Source organism: Centropristis striata, chromosome 1, assembly GCF_030273125.1.
Source record: "Centropristis striata isolate RG_2023a ecotype Rhode Island chromosome 1, C.striata_1.0, whole genome shotgun sequence".
In the NCBI taxonomy this organism is placed as follows: domain Eukaryota; kingdom Metazoa; phylum Chordata; class Actinopteri; order Perciformes; family Serranidae; genus Centropristis; species Centropristis striata.
Window position 1 is genome coordinate 15,954,512 of NC_081517.1, and position 18,575 is coordinate 15,973,086.

Consider the following 18,575-nt stretch of genomic DNA (forward strand, 5'->3'; position numbering starts at 1 on the left):
ATAGTGCTCATAATGTACCACCAGTGCATGCAAAATACGAGCCCAAACACAGCAGTGCAAACGTGCCGTATAGAAATCAAACTTTGAAAAGAAGTACCTTATAATACCCCCTAAACTTCAAACATAACAACTTTAACGACACAGGTTGGAAGGCTTGCCTAAAGCTGCGGGCCTTTTAAGTGGAAGAGACACCCGACATCCACACACTCTAAACCCCAAGGCTGTGCTTTTCCATTTACCTTTTGTCTTAGTGCAAGAGCACCATTACTGTCAGCTCAGATGCTTCCTCAATAATAGGAATTTGGTACAAGGGAGCGGGACAAGTCTTCTGGGTGCAACCTGGTATTTAGGATACAATAGAACAACAACTGTAATACTGCTGCACCACATGCATTTGTATCTAAATCTGCCATGAGCAACATTTTACATGAACACAACAGTTTTATATTTACATTGCTTAATAAATGTATTAAACCAGAGCTGTACTAAATTAACAGCATTATTAATTATCAAAATCATTTTTTTATGTTTCTGTCATGGTTAATACAGCAGTTTGTAGAAGCTCTTTAACCGAAGTGATATTTTTAATGCTAAAATATAATTATTATTGCTATCCATGAATTTTCAAATGTACTGTTTTACAAAAAAACCCTGTTAAACCCTGTAAAAATAGTAAATCACATTTTTACTTCTTGATTAAGATGTCAAATTATACTTATTTAATTGCATTCCTGAACCAAAAAATTAGTTTTAGTGGTTGAATGTTCTGCTTGATTAATTTCTGACTTCTCAGAGAAGCCCAGTGAGCCGGCTCAAATCTGGCTATAAAAAGGTGAATTCAGTTTGTTATTTGCCAAATAAATAACAATGGCATTTTTAGTTTTAAACAAGCTTTTGAAAGATTTTCAAATTTTGTATTTGGTTTCTTGTGTGATCTAATACATTTGATAAGCACTGTATAAAATATTAAATCTGCACTGTCAATGTGACTTCAGTGCATGGAAGTCATAACTGTAAAAATTGAAGCTGTAAGAAAAAAAGTTAAAGTTATGTAGTCGACAAGAGTACTTAAGTAGAAAAGACTGGGTAGATATTGAACTGCACATTTTTAAAGACGGCTTCTTCTTGAGTATCTTTGTTAGCTGGATGAGGTTCTTGTATGGATGCCACTTAGTTGAGGGTTGAGCTCTGTGCTGCTTCAAGGTAACACATGAGTGAAAGTGCTGCCCAAGGGAACTTCAACAACTCTGGATGAAAAGCACAGAAAAAAAATTCTTACCTGCTTCAAGGCAAGAACATGTAATTCTAAGAGGTTAAATCCTCAGTCTAAATTATTCATTCAAATCAATTTAATTTAGCAGGAAGCCGCCAGCAATTATTTTAGACATTTTGCAACTAGCCATTCCACCAGGGACACTGCTTGTTAAATCAAGCTTTTCTAGAAATTAATTAAGCATAAGGAAACATCATTTAACTTTTCCCCAACCTTGAAAAACAAAACAAGAAAATTATTTCATTTTGAAAGAGAAACTCCAGGAGGCAGAGGTTGAAAAGCTATTTCACTTTTATATGACACTAGAATGACATTTAAGATAACAGAAAAAATAAAAATAAAAAACTCACATGCATTTTGGAGAAAGAAAATCGGGCCGGGAAGATGGAAAGGGGAAAAAGAGAAAACGCACACTCCAACACTCTGGAATACATGAATACATCATCATCCTTTCAGTGACCTTTGAATCTCAGTGACATTTTATTCTAATACATGAATTCATAAATATAATCTTCTCTCACCATATTTGTCTATCTATACGAGTCTCATACATCTAACTGTACATCTACTGTAGCATATTGCATATCTCAAATAGAGAGGGGGGCAGTCAATAGTCGTTTAATGCTCCGGCTTCCCTGTGGAACGGAGATAATACAATTGAATGAGAATAAACGGGGGAATGAAGACAAAGTAGGGGAAGAGATACAGACTGAGGTTTCTTCTGTCTCATCTCAAACAACTACAGAAACCTCCTGCATTGTTTTGACATTGACATCTTTGTATGATATGTGTGACTGTATATGTGTAATGTGTTTCAGTGTGTGGCAGGTGTGATGTTGTGTGTGTGTCCACCTGAGGTCTACCTGCTCTGGATTTTAAAATATGACACAACTATATATTATATGATGGGCCTTCGACAAACAAGTGCTCAAAGTTTTACACATTACACTATTTTGGACCACATTGCTTTCCATAGTATCAGGTATTTTCTAATATCTTGCAACACTCCAGCAGACCTGAATCAAATCATCATTTGGATTAAATGCATCAAAAAAACGGTGAATCACATCTTCTGAATTCCTGGAAACCTGACAGAACACCAACCCAACATGTTGCTGGGCAGCACCCTCAAGTATGTTTGGCCGTATAGGCCATAATTCATATCTTACCTCTCACATACACAACTTTACCTCTCACGTACACAACTTTACCTCTCACATTCATAACTTTACCTCTCACACACAAAAAATACCTCACATTCACAATTTTACCTCTCACATTCACAATCTCACATTCACAATTTTACCTCTCACATTCACAATCTCACATTCACAATTTTACCTCTCACATTCACAGTTTTACCTCTTACATACACAATTTTACATCTCACATTCACAACTTTATCTATCACACACAAAAATACCTCACATTCACAATTGTACCTCTCACATACACAGATTTACCTCTCACATTAACAATTTTACCTCTCACATACACAAAAAATACCTCACATTCATAATTTTCCCTCGCACTTACAAAATTTCACCTCTCATATTCCCAATTTTACCTCACATACACAATTTTCCCTCTCCCATTCACAATAATACCTCTTTTGTGTGAATGTGAGAGGTACAATTGTGAATGCGAGAGGGAAGTTATGAATTATGGCCTATGTGGCCCCTCATACTTAAGCGTCCACTACTTAAGTGTTTCCTGGGCCATTAAATGATGACAGAGGTTTATAAAGGCAGTTTGATGTCATTCAGTTTACCCTGGATCTGCCACGAGGAGTGCACATATATATGTGGGAGTAAAGGTTTGCTCTTTTTATTTCAAACTGCTGTCAGTGCTTCTTTCTATGACCCAAATAAACAGAGCTGCGTTTGATGCACACTAGAACCAATGACAGTCAGAGAACTGAAGAAGCTGCTGTGTTGTCAGTAGGCCAAGACTGCTAGTACGGTATTAAATGACAGCTTACAAAAAGACATGTGCTTTCTTTAAAATACAGGGTATGGAGTTAACATTAGTCATTGTTGTCAGCCAACACTAGATTTACCTTTATTGTAGTCTGTTATATCTCTTCTCTTGCTCTCATGCAGTTAGAGTCAAAGACCAAGTGGACTGAGACGGCAACAGGTTGGGAGAAGGAAAACAAGACTAAGAGTCTCCAGCCGCGTTAGCAGCTCTGTGAGCAGCGGTGCTTTTCAGCTAAATGCCAATGCTAAAATGGTAACATGCCATTGCTAGAACATGTTAAATCGTGGTCATGTGGGTAAGGTGGGCGTGGGTGTAGCCCTGAGTGCTTTCTCAAAAGCCCCCTGGATGTTTTAGGTTTAAAAAAAAAAACTTTGTTATTTCCCCACAAATCCCACCGACTGGATCGGTAAATCAGTAAAGCAAAAATGTAATCACTGGCATAGGACTGCCCAAACATTGCCATGGGAGGTTGGTCTAGGCTACTACAACTACTTTCTTTCCCAAAGAAATCCATTACAAATGTGTTAATGTTCTTTTGTTGGCCTTATTCAATTCAGAGTATTTAAGATGCCATTTACTTGGCAATATCGGGTAATTTTGATTTGTAGTTAGAGCAACCAAGAGTATTATGTCAAAGATTTGTCAGCTAAAAGAAGATTCTGTGAACAACACTGCAGGACATTATAACAACAACAGTGATGTTAACGCAGAATCCAGACCCTACCTATGTTATCCAACTTAAAAACAGTAACTTCAGACAATATTTGCCTCTTGTTGGGTGGCAGGAGTGAAAATTATTGTTAGATAATGACAGGTATATTGTATAAATTAGGATTTGAAGCCCATTCAGCTTCTGTCTGAGGCAGAAACACTTTTGGTGTGTTGAACAGCGGGAGAACGTGGAGAACTCAGAGAAACTGGATGACATCAAACTGTCTCCTACAGTTGTAAAGCCCATATTGTTCTTTTAAGCTTGTGTTCACCCCCTGTCCTGCAAAGTATATTTCTGACCTGTAGGGATCACTACATGTTAAAGAATTGTAAGTAGAGGGTGCATTGGTTCAGAAAGTATTTCTTAACCAATCCATTGGGGATGACATTGGGGATGACAACCTAATTTCAAATTCTTGAGGTTTGAAACTGAACATTACAGTTTCTGAGAAGTCCTATCAATAAATCAGTGTTCATTTTGGTGACACATCTCTCATATATATATATATATATATATATATATATATATATATATATATATATATATATGTATATAGGAAAAGACTACTTGCCAATAGGTTTTGGCCCAGGTCTGCACTCAATACATTTTAGCCCTTTCATGGGTATGTAGACAGCACATAGAGTCCACTCTGAAAGTGGACACACTTCCACTGACAACCCACATGTATTCTCAGCAGCAGTCACATATCCAGTCTTCTATTCAGAGAGGCCCTTTGTCAATTTTCAGACTAGTCAGGCTCCTTGCTCGTCCCGGCCTCCCTCTCCCTCACAAACGGAGACAGACATGTCTACATTCACACAACTTCAATACATTGAAGTTGAAAAAGAACACGGAAAATATACGACCTTTCAATTCTCTGTTACCCACTGAATCTGCTAAAGAGGAAAAAAAAGGTTGGTCGATGCTACTGTTAGCGATGGTTATTACAAAAAAAAGAAAAAACAAACCTGTACAAAGTTCAGTTCTTCCTCAAAAGAAGCTTCAGAGTTTGCCATCAGTCCAATATTGACGACACTGTTTTTGCACAGAGGTTGAGGGCACATTGGGTCAAGCAATTTTTTTTTTTTTTTAGCAGTTTTCATATAAATAATGTTCATCAATCACTGTAATTTTTAAGCCTGTCTCTCTAATGGCTTTCCTAATATTCTGTTTTTCAAGATGGCTCAAATGTAAAGCCCAGGACTGCCACATCTTTCACGGCTGAATCCTGGCAATGCTAAAAGGCTAAGCCCCTTGTCATTATCTTTAAGTCCTTTCAAAAAACAGCGACCACATCTCCTGTGGAAAAGAAAGGATGTCAAAACTCAGTTCTTTTGAGAAATGACTGATCCCAAGCAGCCAGATCCGAGGAGGATAGGGAGAGAACAAACGATTCAAAGACAAGAGAGAATTTCAGAATCGGGTTCACAGGACATGTAATAAAAGTCTCTTCTTCTTCTGTTCAAGGTCCACAAATGCAAATGTTTCAAGAGTTCCACTACAGTGAGGCAACAAGTGTTTCATCTATTTTTCCTGGAGCTTGTGTCTGTCGGCCGGCTGCTGCTCTTCATGCTGAAGCCTGTGATATCACTGTCCTCCTCCTCACCTCTCGCACCTCTCTCCGTCCAGGGGTTGGACAAGAAACCGTGGGCATCTAGGCCGCAGAGGTGGCGGCCATCTTTACTCCGAGCAGAGAGGTTGGTTTGGTCCAGTGAACCTGTGCTGTTACATTTCTTCGCCAGCGGGGGTGCCAGAGAGCACGGGGTAAGCAGCGACGTCAGCGAAAGGCTGTTCAGTGTTTCTGACAAGTGTTCGCTGTTGAGGGTCTGGCGGCAGCTGTCCCCGCCCGTCCCCGTGCCCACGTCCTCGTCTGAAGGGTCCATGGAGTCCTGCCGAGGGCAGCCGGGGCTGGTGCTGCCGCCGCCGCAGCTGCTCTGGCTCCTTTGGTGCCCCCTGGTGGCTTGTAGGGTAAAAGTAGTACTGCGTCTCTTTAGCAAAGGGTGGCCCTGGTCCCCTGTGGCCTGTCCCTGTGGGTGGCTGGGGTGGGGGCAGAGGAGAGGCATGGGGAGATCCAGATCTCGAGGTGGGGACACGCTGAAGCTGAGACCTTCCTCTAGAGTGGTCTGCAGGCTGCCCTCTGAGCTGCCCGTGGCCAGGGAGGAGTCACTGTGTGACGGGTGCTGCACAGAGGAAGGAGGTGGTTAAAGAAGCAAAACATCATTTGGTGGTTTGCATGAACATGACATTTTAACTAAGATTAGGGTTAATGACGAGTTTAGATGAACTTTGTTTAAAATGATTAAACCAGGTTTTTAATCAAATAGAACTGTGAGCAATGTAAATAAAGACCTAGATTTATAAAATTCTGTTAAATTGCTTAGGTTGTACATTATCTTGAACTAGAGGTGTGAATCACTAGAGGCCCCACAATACAATTTTATCCCAATACTTGCGTCAAGATACAATATATTGCGATTTAACTGTTTAACTGCATTTTGTGTCCACAAAATGAAATTCAATCAATAATTATTTTGTCAAATAAGAGAAAATGTTCAGTGTCTTCGTCTCACTTCAGTCTTTTTATTTCTCCACAATGAGAGTCAAACCCACAGACTGACCAACAAAGTATTCAGTCAAACTGAACTGAACTGATATCAAACATGTATGGACGACAACAACTGCAGTATTTTTATCAAACTGGCCTAAACTTTAAGCCTCACTGCTCTGAATTTTAGTTTCATATGATACCAATATCTGCAGTTTATTCCTAAAATTGAGCACGCTACGGCCTCAGAAAAAAACAAAATGGTGAAAATACCATCTGAATGATAAATATCGATACTTGGCTGCCATGAATCGATATAACATTGCCATGCAAAGTATTGCAACACTGTGCTGTATCGATTTTTCCCCTCCACCTGTATCTTGAACCCCAATTTTTTTTTTTTTTTTTTAAACATACATATTACCAATAAGAATAACCAAAGCGTACATTCAAAGTGTGCAACAGCAGAGTGGTGGAGATGTCAGTCAAACAGGGTCTGTATTTGCCCACATAATCTGAGAAAAGGTCAAATCGAGTGAAAAAGGGAAAAAAAAGTACCTGTGTGGGTGAACCATGGACATTTCACACCACCAGCACTGCACTACAGAGCGTGTGTGAACTTGTCGAAAGGGCTCAAATGCCCTTTTTCTGATCAAGCAAGAGTGATGTGAAAAAATAAAGAAACAGCTCCACTAACATTCTGCTTCCTCCACCGTTTGCAAAAAGGTCCAATTATTCTTTGCTCATTATACTCTCTCCACACAGTCAGTGCAGCCATTGTTGAGGTTTTAAACTGGACTCTTTTGTGAAGCACTTTCACAGTTCAAGGTTAAAAAAAAGATCATATTTTTTATATAAAGTGGAATTTGAAAAGGTGCAGATAAAAGAGGTTTACAACATAACCTGTTCAATTTAAAATGTGATTCAAGGTTTCGGTGCAACAGGAAATGTAAAATGAAAAATATCCCTGGTGTAAAGTTTGTTCTGTTTGGTGCAATCCACCCAGTGTGTCATTTAGGATCTGTTTAATTGAAAATGTTACATGGGCAGGAGGGAATTTGTCATTATTCCTAATCCCAGTGCTGTTACTGGACCACAGGGTACACTGCAAGAAAGGGGTGTCATTTGAGGGAAATTATTTTACTGCATGGACAGATAATTTCACTTGACAAGATTTCTCGAATTCATATTTTTAAATCTAGAAATAAGCATGTTGAACACTTTTGCTACATTTGCAGTAGATTATGAAAAAGGAGAAATAGAGGGATTGGCAGAAAAATAACCAAATGACGGAGGACAGGGAGGGATGCAGGGAGAGAAAGCACAACAGAGAAAGACGTAAAGAGATAAAGGAAATACAAGAAAAGGGACAGAAGAGAATGTGAAGAGTGTGAGCCAGGAACAACAGTGTGCACAGAGTCGGTATCAGGCTCAGGGCTGGCCGGGCTAATTAGCTGAGTGCCGCAGAGCATTACTGTAGCAGCTGAGGATCACAGACGCACTCAGGCACAAGCTAAACAAACCAAACAGGTAGAGAAGGAAGAAAGAAAAATCTGTCTCCATGGTTACACGGGAACAAGAACTAAAATAAGGGCCTTTTCATTCTCGTTTGTTTCATGCAGAAGCCAACACAGGGGAGGTGTTAGATCTAATATAAATGAGATCATAGCTTTAATTATAACTTAATTACTTGTTCAAAGTTTCACACACAACAGTAGGACATCAATAGAGGATGGTAAGAGTTGTATATGTTAATAATTGCATAGTTTGTGTCTTTATTACTGTGCTCACAAGCTTATTCTATGTTTTTACCTCATTTGGCAATCCCATCTGACTGCCTGAAGTGTTTTTGATGCATGACAACTCTGGCTCACTGAGCGTTCTCCTTAGAAAGATCTATTTACACTGTTACAACATGTCTGTGATGTGTTGCACAGAGATACTGATGTCAGGTCCTTATTTGTCTATCCACCCATCCATTCATCTGTCCATAATACCTGAGAGCTCAGCGGCCTGCTGTTGGCTCCGGGTGAGCGGAGGGAGGCCCAGGAGGCCGGGGAGGGCAGCCTGGATGGCCCTCTGTCTCCTGGGCTGACACTGTTCCCGGGACTGCCCGGATGAGCTGCGGCAGCTGGGTGGAAGAAGTCTGCTGGAAGATGGAAGACGGGAGAAGACCCGCCACCACCTCCGCTGCAACTTCCCCCATCTCCATCTAAACAAAGGTTGGGTTTCAAACAGCTTTTTCAGTCATAATGTTCATATTTTTGTTTATTTAGTGTATTGTGTTTCCATTTCCCTGTAGCATTTCTTGTTACTGTGCAAATGACTAGCAGTGAGACAATCGCTAAGCAGTTGAGATTTTCATCTACAACACAGATGAGATGCAAGAGGTGTGGTGTACCTCAAAGCTGAGTCCTGGGCCTCATGCTTTTTCTTTTTTGTTTTGTCTTTTTTGTCTGTATATGCTGCCGTCGAGTTTTGATAGCATTAATATTGCTCCCAAATAATCAAATAATCAAATGCAAAAGTTTTTATAAGAAATCATATGAAGCCATTCATGAGAATAGGTCATTCAATCATGTCAATCATGACACTAGCTTAAGATCATTGCTGGTTTAAACTGAGCCCTTTTTTATACTGAAACCAAATGTTTAAGTGGTGATTTAAAAAAAAAAAAATGTTTTCATTTCTGAGTCTTAAATTTGAACATTTTGCTCTAAATAAAAAAGACATAACAAAATGACTTACTAAGATATCAAAAACACAATTCACTGTGAAACTCATAGGAGACAACTCAGAGGTGTGAGCATAACAAATTTAGCCCCATTTGGAGACAGAAAGGAGAGATTGAGAGCAAGTATTTCAACCAATAAACTGATAGCATTTAGCAAATTAAATGATCAAATTAGAGGTTGGCCTCATATTTGGGTCTCCGAGATTTTTATTGGCAGGAAACACATCATGTAAACAAACAGCTCCTGTAAGTCTCCAGCGACGGTGTGTCTGTGATGTAATGTGCTGTTTAACAGTCCCCGTGAATTGACTTTGCCTTTTATCTCTCCATCTGTTCCCATGATGACGGTCATGTTATGGGGGGCGGTGAGCCATTACCATACCATAACACGTCATTCATCAACATCTATGTGTCTGCACTGACACTGGCCTCATCTATCATAGCTTTAATTGTAGTGGAAGTCAATTAACGGTGTGGAATATGAGACATGTCCTTGTGTGTCTGTGTCTGCTCCAGAGATGTAAAAAAAAAAAAAAAAAAAAAAGGCTCATCTTATTTAAACGATACTATCAATGTCACGTCAAAGTCATGATTTAATGAAATCGTGGCGCTTAAATACCAGTGAGGGTCACAAGGAACACTGATAAGGATAATAAGGAACGCTGATGAAAGGTAACCCAGAGAGGGATTATTTTAATATGATTGGATGATGTGAACCATTTTGCTTCAGTTGGATAAAAAATGATCTACAGAAATGCAGGTTTTACAGAGAGGAAAACTACTCAGTTTCTCATTAAAAATTTTATTTTTTGAAACGATATAATGGGGATCTATAACACAGCACAAAGCTTCAATCACTCAACAATAATTGAAGAAACTCAATAAAAAATAACAGAAAAAAAACCCACCAAAAAGGCAACTGTTTTGTTTTTGTGATTTGCAGGGAATGCACATTGTGTTAAAAGAAATAGATAAACCTCAACAAGTTATAGTATATTTATTGTTTTTTAACCTCTAGGCCTATCCATAGACTGTTTAAAAATCTGGTCATTGCCATCTTGTTTTTTGGATCAAGAAGTGACCAATTTCAGACAAGGTGGTTGATCTAACTGAGAACCTCAAGAGACTATACACATCAACCTATGAGGGCACCTTGACTTCACTGGGCATGGCTACGCTGTGTGAAGTTGCTGTTAACAAAGTTTTATTGAAGAATATGGGAATATAAGAAAATGTTTACTGAGGTAATAAATCAAATGAGAAGTAAGGTCATTTTCTCATAGACCTCTACAGTAAACAATCAGACTTCTTTTTGCAACAAATGGAGTCGCCCCCTGCTGGCAATTAGAAAGAATGCACACTTTAGACTTGTTCGCAATGGCTTTACTTTTAGATCGGGAAGTTACATCCATGGATGCTAGTTAGCATTTTTACTTTAGTTTTAATTGGACGTTTCTTGGCCGGTTCCCACCACCTAATGGCACTGCCATACATCAATTACTGAGCCTTAAGGGAAGTGAACTGTGTTGCCATGTGCTTAATGTTATTTTGTTTTATGCCCCATGAGAAACAAAGTAGTCTCATCTAGAACAACATAAGAGAGCCCAAAGCATGTTTTTAGCCTTCTTATAAGGAGATCATGATTAACTCATAATGGTATTAAGTGTGTTGGATCATTTGCACTAAGGTGCTTAAAATAGTATAATAATATATTAGAATATTTTTGAAGGGCAACATAATTTATTTGCCCATTCAATAAAAATGTATAATTATGTTTCTGAAATGTGTGTTGTGTACACTGGTACCTGTGCAATGTGCCGGGCTCGGCTGCTCCAGCGATAGACTGTCCAGCTGAGGATAAGCGCCCAACTCAAACAACTCCTGGACGCCACACTCGCTTCCTGAGCTAGGGGGACCAAGCCCACTGTAGCCCCCTTGGATGGGCAGCTCCTCCGAACTGTGGGAGTCACTGCTGCCCCTCTGAGAGTGAGATGTGAGAGGGAGGAGGGAAATGGAAGATAGAGGATGGAGTGAAAGAGAAACAGGGAAGAGACAAAGAGATTGAGAGAGAATAAGCATGGTATCCAGGTGCACTGATGTTCGCCGGAGCGAGAAAGATATCAAACTGAAGCCTTTCATTTCTCCTTGTCATAATGGAAATCTGAGTACAATTTGTGTCCAATTTCAAAAAGCTCCCTTTTCATGTCCCCTCCTTTATCCATCTATACAAGTCTGATTAAAATTGGATGGGGTAAAAAGAAAGTAACGGCAGCCTTCAAAGCTTCAAAATGCTCGGCTGTTGTTGTCGGTTGTAAACCGGATCAAATGGACTGGCCTTCAATGATGCAGTGATGAAACAAGCCAGGTGGAACTGCTGTGAGCTGAGAGCGAAGTGCTTACGGGAAGATGAAGATATGAAAGGCATGCTCTCTCTCTCTCTCTCTCTCTCTCTCTCACACGAACACTTATCCCAGCACGCCCACATCAAGAGCATGAAGGGAGGCAGGTGTTTTAATCAGGCAGTAAAGCATGTAAATAGTAATTAATAATGATTAGCAAGATGGAAGGGCTGTGCTGACATGAGATGTGACTCCTCAAAGCCCCAAAGACATGTACCTGTGTGCATGACTTTTACAGCTACTGCTCATTTTTATTACACATATCAGGGTTTGATCTCATCAAAGCACCTTTAATGCATGTTTGGTTTCAACAAAACGGTTTGAAGATACTGAAATATTTATTGGTGAATATGATTTTCAGTATAGTACATGCAGACCCACACATATGCATTGTTTGCTACATTCACTATGTGTAGGGCTGAGCAATATGCAATATTGGTGCATTTACTATATCACAATAGACACTATATGGCCAAAAGTATCTGGTTTAAGCTCTCATTTGCATTAATAAGCCGCTACTTTATAACAGCCTCCATTCCTCTGGGAAGACTGTCCACAAGATGTTGGATCGGGCTGCAGGGATTTGCTCCCATTCAGCCACAAGTGTGTTAGTGAGGTCCAACACTGATGCTGGGCGATACGGCCTGGCTCCCAGTCCGCATTCCAGTTAATCCCAAAGGTGTTGTGTGGACTGAGGTCAGGGCGATGTGCAGTGCAGTGTAGTTCTTCTACACCAAAGAGGGAAAACAATTTCTTGGTGAAACTGGCTTTGTGCATGAGGGCTTTTCATGCTGAAACTGTTGTTGCCACAGAGCTGGGAACACAAAATATCTGTATCATTAGTATTCACTCTTATTGGAATTAAGGGGTCCGTCCAAACCGTGAAATACACCCCAAGAGTAGAAAGCAGGCAGAAGCATATAGAAAGGGATGCCCACATATTATACTATAGAATAACACAAATGGTGGTTAATGCATTGATATGTTGTGCTGCACTGCAAAATTCTTCACATGGTAACCAAATGTGTATGTTTTTAATTACAGTTTGCATTATGCAATATGATCATATTGTCCACATTGCAAATCCACTTAATGTCAATAGATGATTATAGTGAATTTTCACAAAACCTGAACTGTATATTTGTGTCTGATGTGTGTATAACTAGTGAGAAACGACAGTGAATGTATGTGTCTGTGTGTTTGTAAATATCTGTGATTGTGTGTGTGTGTGTGTGTGTGTGTGTGTGTGTACCTGACTGTCTCTCACCAGCAGCTGGTAGCTGCTGTGCTCGTCCAGGCTGAGGTCATCAGGCAGCGCCAGAGACGATGACTTGTCTGACAGCTGCTCTGACATCAGAGAGGCCTGCTCGACCTCGGCCAGTTGGACCTGTCACAGGAACACACATTGACCAGTCAGGCTCCATCTATAGACTGACATGTCAACAGGTAGTGTTGACGGGGAAAACACTTCCTGCATGTCCTCTGTGAAACCAAATGTCAGCATTGAGATTTTTGCGTTGACTGATTAACTTAACGAACCCAACCATGATATGTTTTTAACTTAACCAAGTAGTTTTTTGCCTAAACATAACCATGTCTTGTGTTTTTTTTATTTTTACTACTATTATCTTTTGTGTGTGTGTGTGTGTGTGTGTGTGTGTGTTTGGTCGTTCTCTGTTTGTTTGTTTGTTTTTTGTCTGTTTTGTTTCTTTTTGTTTTGTTTGGGGCGGGGTGATGTGGGGAGGGTTTTTCTTTTTGCTGTCTTACATTTGATATTCATGCCTTTGTTGTTTGTACTGGTTGTCATTGAGTATATCAACAATGTGCTGTACATTAATTTGAAAATAACAAATAACAAATAATTAAAAAAACAAAAACAAAAAAAACATAACCAAGTTATTTTTTGTTTGAAATTCACAGTGTTAACCACATGCTTCAAACTGCAACTTAGAACAAAAAATATGATAATGCGGAAAGCAGCTGCAGGAATCTTGCACATGTTTCCTTGAGCACCAGTCCACCATTAGAAAACCTCTCATTTTACTGCAGCTAGGTCTGACAGTGTGACACGTTCAGTCTTGATTGTCATGTATCCATGCCTCCCTTCTCTCCTGAAGGTCCAGCAAAACGGCGTGGGCCTCCAGCAGTGTGGTGTAGATTTTGGCTGCAAGGAATCAGGCCGGATCAGGGAGGAAGGTGAAGAGCCATAGAAGAAGTGGCTTCTTCTACGGCTCTTCACCTTCCTCCTCCCTAGCATCATGCCAGAGAAACTGCAGGCCAAAGGCGGCAGGTAAGACGGATCTGGATCTGTCCACATTTGGGGGGGGGGGGTCACTGCTGGAGTCTGAGCTGAAGGAGGTTCTGGAGAATCAGCATGATTTTGTCTGATTTTGTCTGAATCTTACCTGATAGCACTGTGACAGGTAACAAGAATAACTACATAGAAATACCTGGTATGAAATTGTTTGAAGGTGTGTTTTTATGACATTTTGCTTACAATATATACATTAATGCAGTTTAGTTGATGCAGTTCCAATGCCCTAAAAAGCTTTAAAATTATAGCAAATATTTCTGTCCTTATCAACCAACACTGACTCCACAAAACAAACAAAATTAAATATTTTTTCTTCTACTCAAAATCTCTATAATGGATACACGGTGGTTTGAAGATAAATGCAATGACTGCCAACAGTTTCACCTTAGCTCACACAGAATATCAAATAAATATGTGATACAGCTTTAATATTGAGTGCTGAGGGAAAAGGAACAAAGAAGAAAAGAGAAGAAAGTAAAGGAGGTTAGAGGGGAATGAAGAAGAATGTACTGTATGAGAAATGAAGGCCACATTACACTGGAGCATATTTGCATTCCATCCAACCTCTGTGCATGTCAATACATTTTATTTGCATGGAGAGAACAGTAAATACGCCGCTACAGAGGTCTGAGGTGAAGCAGTCATTATGTGTACGTCCATAATAACTTAATGCCCAGAGGCATGAGAGCTACCCAGTTAGGTCACACTTCTTCACATGCATCATGATACCTAAAACACAGTAAGCTGCTGTGGCTCATTCAATGGCACACAAATGTACACACAGGCATGCATGCAAAACACAGACGAACACAGCTACAGATTGATATATGCAATCTGCCCACAAACCAGGTGGAAACCATGGAATGACCTCTGCTCGGAGTTAAAATTGGTTTTAGGTCTCGTATGTGACTGATGTTTCTCACGTGTCTGTGTGCGTCATGAGTGGATGCACATGGTGAGAAATCACCTCAGAGTGTAAATCATTTAGGAGTGGAATGTATGATTGCACCTTTTGAGACAGACGTCATGTGATTGCACCAGGCAGAGAAAATGTCTGAACAGTCTGACCTCCTGCAGGAATGAATACAGTGCGAATTCAAAGTCTTCCAACAGCGGATATAGCTATTTCTTTATATCTTTATATCTAATAATAACTGCACCTGATTATATTTAGATCGAAATGAAATCGAGCCAAACAGGTTGTTTGGATTATAAAAACACCATCTGAAGCACATATATCATGAATCCTTTCCTTTTTTGATACCTTTGAGGGATAAAAATGTGATTTTGTCAGCAGTTCCTCTGCATCTTTCATGTCATGTCAATATGTTTGTGGATGAAAGTAGCGCACATATTGCACATTGTCATTGAAAGAAAACACAAGGACATTATGCACAGTTGCAAAGTGCCAGCTATGGAAATACTATTACAAAACTGTACAGTGTCTTGATTGCAATGCGATGCTAATCTGCATACCAATGACAAGGATATCAAAGTCACCTTCCTCTCACCTTGCAGGGATTTCACTGGGAAAAAAATCTTTTAAGGGATATTTCACAAACATCTGAGCAGCATTTTATCACAATCTTGTGCATGATGGATTGCATGAGAATGATTTGATAACACTTTATTTGAAGGGGTATGCATAAGCCTGACATCATATATCTTAACCAGGACATGACATCTGTCATTAAGATGAAGGAAGTCATTAAGTGTCATTCGGTCAATTACGTCACCTTTAATGCAAAAAGTTGACATTGTTTGAGATGGCTGAAACTATCACAGCAAAGAAAGAAAGTGGAAAACTCCCATATAAGTACACTTATACATAGCACGATCTCTGTTTACATTAGGCCTTTATATGGCCTTCTGTATTTTTTCTATATTATTATTCTGCCATATACCACTTATACTTTAATATGTAAATCTATGCATATATTTAAATATATTTTTTCACTGATGTTCATACCATTACATGCAGCAACCAATTGAACCTATTTAACATGCTAAAATATATTTTCTCCAATGTGCAACATCTGAAAAATGCAAAGTTCTTTCAGGAGAACAAACAAACACAAAAAATATATATCATTAAGAAACAACAAATAGCAGAATCAATGTAAATAATGTGTATAGCATAGAATGTATGTATAGGTCTTATTTTTTATATTCTTTATTCTGTTTTCTATATCTATGTGTCTGTATCTTGAGCTGCTGTGATGACTAAATTTTCCCACTGCGGGATAAATAAAGTCTTATCTTATCCTAAGTTGTTGACTAAGGTATTTATAATTCAGGATCATAATCTGTTTAACTACTTTCTTACTTCCTGTTTGAACATACATGATCACAAATGTTTTTGTTTTTTTCCTGTATTCTTATCAAAGATCCCAAACACTTAAAGGTGACATAATTGACCGAATGACACTTAATGACAACATTCATAAGCATGCATAAAGCCTCCTTCATCTTAATGACCGATCAGTCTTATGAATACCTTCAAACAAAGTGTTACCAAGCTGCAAACTTTTTTTTGAAATCATCACACCTTATAGAAAACCTCATTTAAAGCTGAAATGAAGATGAAAGTCTTCGCGTTGCTCATACAACAAATTTAAAAACAGAAGCAGAGCATTTTCAGTGCTTATGCTGACACTCTGACCCCAAAATAACAATGAATAAGTTGGTATATAACAGGTCGAATAAATAAAGGAAATTCCGCAGCGTCAGAGCATGTGTAGGAGTGTTTACAGCTCTTGATATGTGTTGCGTCTTTTGAGTACCCTGACTTTCTGTCTGGGGATAGCTACGCAAATGTACACATAAATAGAACTTCCTAGAGAACTAAGCAGAGAACCTGGGGAAATGCAAGATGGTGTGGATTTACTGAGGTGTTTGATCTTATATTGACTAAGGGGCACAGAAATATGCATTTGTGGGATTGACACCCACAGTCTCTTCCTCTCTCTGCAGTGTTTGTGATCCACACTGTTGCTATGTGGTTTGGTAGAGCTCTGCACATTAATGAGGTTTAATCACAGGAGCGTTTTCGTTCTATCTACTCACTCACACACACACACACACACACACACCATGGCACCAGTATAGCCACAGACATTTATGGGGTAGATGCATTTCTCTCTCTCTCTCTCTGTATTTCTGTATTTATAACACATGGGATTTGTTGATTTCTGCAGACATGGTTCATGAGAAGAATCCAATTGCTTTGATCGTAAACTGTTTGAAATGGAGGAGCTTATGTTTATTTTTATTTTTATATAGTACAAAAGCTTTACATTATGACAGTGTCATTAGTCATTTAATCTGTACTGTAGTTACACAATACTGATAATATTTTTTTTATATACTTTTACTCCCAATTTGAGGTGAAAGTTAAAAAATTATAAACACTTACCATCAAATAACAGTAAACAACCATAAGTAATTTTACAGATAATTAATATATCTGTATTTAAATATGTATCTGCAGAATATTTATTTTCTTACATTAATATGATGGTAAGAGGCAACATTTGCTGTCAGACTTTTTACAGTTTAAAAAAAAATTTTTTACTGTAAAAAAAACTGAATGTTAATAGTCTTAATTTTACATTCAGCAATATGATGTGGTTTTTTTTGTTGTATTTTTTAAAAATAGAATTAGCTGTAATTTAACATTCAAGACCATTAAGCAACTGAATAATCTGGAAAAAAAATCCATAATGTCCCATTATAATAATTTTATTGAATATAAGTAATTTACTTTTCTAATGGCATTTACATTTAATGTAAACCCCCCCCCCCCCCCAAAAAAAAAAAAAACCCTAATAATACAGAAGATTCCTCTCTTTCTTACATTGCACTTTCCCCTGCACACTGCAAATTATTTGTTTCTTACTAAGATAAAAATAAATTAGATTTAGAAGTGTTATAATTATATAATATAATTATAATTAGTGTTCAATATGCTTATTTCTAAATATAACAATCTTAATTCAAGAAATCTTGTCAGGTGAAATTATCTGTCCATGCAGCAAGATAATTTCCCTCATATTTAGTGTTTTTATCTTGTTTTTAGACACCACTTTTTTGCTGTGTACTGCTCCCGTCCTGTATGGACTGAAGGAGACAGTGTCCACAGTGTTGACAGATTCATCAGGACTCCCTCACGCTGCAGCAAAGATGTGATCCCTCACCGATATTCCACTGGGAAAGGCTTTTGTGTGACCAATAACTATGATGTGTGATGGAGCGCCCAGCCAGGCAGAGAAACTGCAGTCAGGCATTGAAACCAAGTCTCTGTGCTGGTGGGCAAATGTTGTTTTTTCCCCCCCATGCATCATCCAGACACCTCAATTAGTGTGTTACAGTTCCAATAAGGACTTAATTAAAAAATGTACATTTAGTTTGAACTGAATCGAAACAAAAGTGAACCTTAAGCTATCAAATATTTATTTGTGAGTTGTATAGTGGACATATGCATGGCCAATTATGTTCCTTTTCATTTTCCTTTTTATTGTGTGAGGAACATAACATGTATATGATGCAGATTTTGTATTATCAGAAGCTTTGAACTGCCTCAAGTCAATCTAACAATCCAGTTATTTGAGTACTGTGA

General features: G+C 38.7%; 1 protein-coding gene and 1 long non-coding RNA gene across 2 annotated transcripts in view; both read right to left on the minus strand.

Moving 5' to 3' along the window:
* Window positions 1–1,546: 1,546 nt before the first annotated feature.
* Window positions 1,547–4,478, minus strand: LOC131971199 (uncharacterized). Its single transcript, XR_009394361.1, has 2 exons — window positions 2,580–4,478; window positions 1,547–2,544 (listed from the first exon to the last, which is right to left on the minus strand). It is a non-coding gene; the product is annotated as an uncharacterized LOC131971199 (long non-coding RNA).
* A 518-nt stretch (window positions 4,479–4,996) lies between these two features.
* Window positions 4,997–18,575, minus strand: part of LOC131971205 (voltage-dependent T-type calcium channel subunit alpha-1I-like) — a 239,409-nt gene continuing 225,830 nt past the window's right edge. Inside the window, exons 34-37 of the mRNA XM_059332527.1 lie at window positions 12,896–13,030; window positions 11,050–11,224; window positions 8,508–8,722; window positions 4,997–6,145 (exon numbers count right to left, since the gene is read on the minus strand). Of these exons, the coding sequence (XP_059188510.1) occupies window positions 5,486–6,145; window positions 8,508–8,722; window positions 11,050–11,224; window positions 12,896–13,030 (1,185 nt within the window). The 3' untranslated portion in view covers window positions 4,997–5,485. The remainder of the gene's footprint in view (window positions 6,146–8,507; window positions 8,723–11,049; window positions 11,225–12,895; window positions 13,031–18,575) is intronic.